A 1,756-nucleotide genomic window follows, 5' to 3' on the forward strand; every position below is an offset into this window, starting at 1 on the left:
ATTTCTAACATTATATAACCTAGAGGCAAACATCTATTATGTGAAAAATAAAATAAATATTACAAATATGCTAACGTACAAGAATAGAATACACAAACAAATAACATTAGAGCTATCGCTCCTGATTTAACAAGTTCTGACTAAAGCTTAAGTCAGAGTCCTTTGAGGTGACCAAAGACAGGAGACAATGTGTGCCATGTCAGATTCCTACACGTTTCTTGCAGCTTGGCCTCTGAAGAGTCGGCTCTCAGGATCTCTTACTCAGACAATTTCCCAGGCACAGTCACTGTATTTCTTCTCTTCCAGGTAGAGCCGGATTCTCTGGAAGTACTTCCTTAAGGCCACACTGGGATCCCCAGCTGTCAGGGCAGATGTTTCCTCCACCATCACCTGCTCCAAGCAGGTGTCCAGGAGCTCCAGCTGCTGGTGGAGCTCAGTGAGGAGTTCACGCAGGAGGGGGGCGCTCCAGGCAGCAGAGGAGCGCTCTGTGTGGAAGAGGCTGAGGGTCTGCTGCAGCATCTCATGGACGACAGACATGGCCTGGACCTTGTGCGACGGACCGCCGTCCACCAACCTCCGGGGGAGTCGGAAGTCCCTTCTGTCCTTCAGACACAGGAAAGGGGAGACTCTCCTTATTTGGTCCAGGAGGGCTAAGGTCCTTCTGGTAAGCATGACAGAGTTGTGGGGCAGGTCACAGCCCAGAGAGCTAACAGAGCCATAGCTGCACACCACCAGGGCGGCCAGTAGAGGGAGCAGGAGAGCCATGAGGAAATGATGCTGCTGGCCTGGCTGAGCTGGGGGCTGGGTGAAGCTTGGAGCTGAGGTTCTCTGAAGACAGGCTGTGCATGCATGGCTCTTAAATAGTGTGCAGATAGTTTTCAGTTTCTGAGTATCTTCTAAACCTTTCTTTCTCTCTTTTTTAAAAATTCTCACGTGCGTGCTTTCACTTTCCGTAACATGATGATGAAAATCCCTGCTACTGACAATAAAAGTTTAGTTTTTCCCTGCGAATTTCAGATGTCAATCTAAATGGATACTTGTTAGTCAAGTGAGAAGTGTTTGGCTTAAACTCAGATTTCCTCATGTACATGTACACACTGATTTTTTTTTTCATAAATGATCATTGCTTTACTTTTCAAGGAATGATTTATTTTTAGTCCTGATACCTTGATTTTATTTCTACTCTCCTTCATTTTCAGAGAAAGTCAGGCTCTCGCAGACCTCTGGGTTTGTGCATTTGCTCAGGGATTTGCCAGATCTTCCATGGCAAGTAAACTATATTGAAGAATGTACTTCAGATCATGCTGTTTTCACATGTGCTTCTCTGCTGTTTCTCTCTCTGATGGTTTATATTGGCTGTCAACCTGACAGGACCTAGAATAACCTGTGAAGGGTTTTGCAAATTAGTTGAACCTGTTAACATGCTTGTGAAGTCTTAACCTCATCATATTAGCTGAGAGACCCACTTTCACTGTGGGCACCACCATCACATGGGGTAGTGTTTTGGACTGTGTAAGGAGAGAGCTGGTTTAGCACTGGAACTTATCATGCTCTGCTTTCTCATTGTGAGAGGAGTGTGATGAGCTCTGCTTCAAGCTCCTGCTGCCATTCCTTCCACACCATGACATTTTAACCTGGAACTGTAAGCTGAAATAAACTTGTGGTGGTTGGAATCAGATGTCCTCCATAAATTCATTTTGTTCTGAATGTTTGGTCCCCAGCTGTGGTTGTTTGATTTAGGTGTCCCCCATAAACT

General features: G+C 45.4%; 1 protein-coding gene across 1 annotated transcript; it reads right to left on the reverse strand.

The window, feature by feature from the left end:
* Nucleotides 1–261: 261 nt before the first annotated feature.
* On the reverse strand, nt 262–765 carry LOC101605709 (interferon omega-1-like). Its single transcript, XM_012948773.2, has one exon. It carries the CDS (start codon nt 763–765, stop codon nt 262–264), a length of 504 nt encoding a protein of 167 aa, XP_012804227.2.
* Nucleotides 766–1,756: the final 991 nt, after the last annotated feature.

This window comes from Jaculus jaculus, chromosome 1 (genome assembly GCF_020740685.1).
Source record: "Jaculus jaculus isolate mJacJac1 chromosome 1, mJacJac1.mat.Y.cur, whole genome shotgun sequence".
Taxonomy (NCBI): domain Eukaryota; kingdom Metazoa; phylum Chordata; class Mammalia; order Rodentia; family Dipodidae; genus Jaculus; species Jaculus jaculus.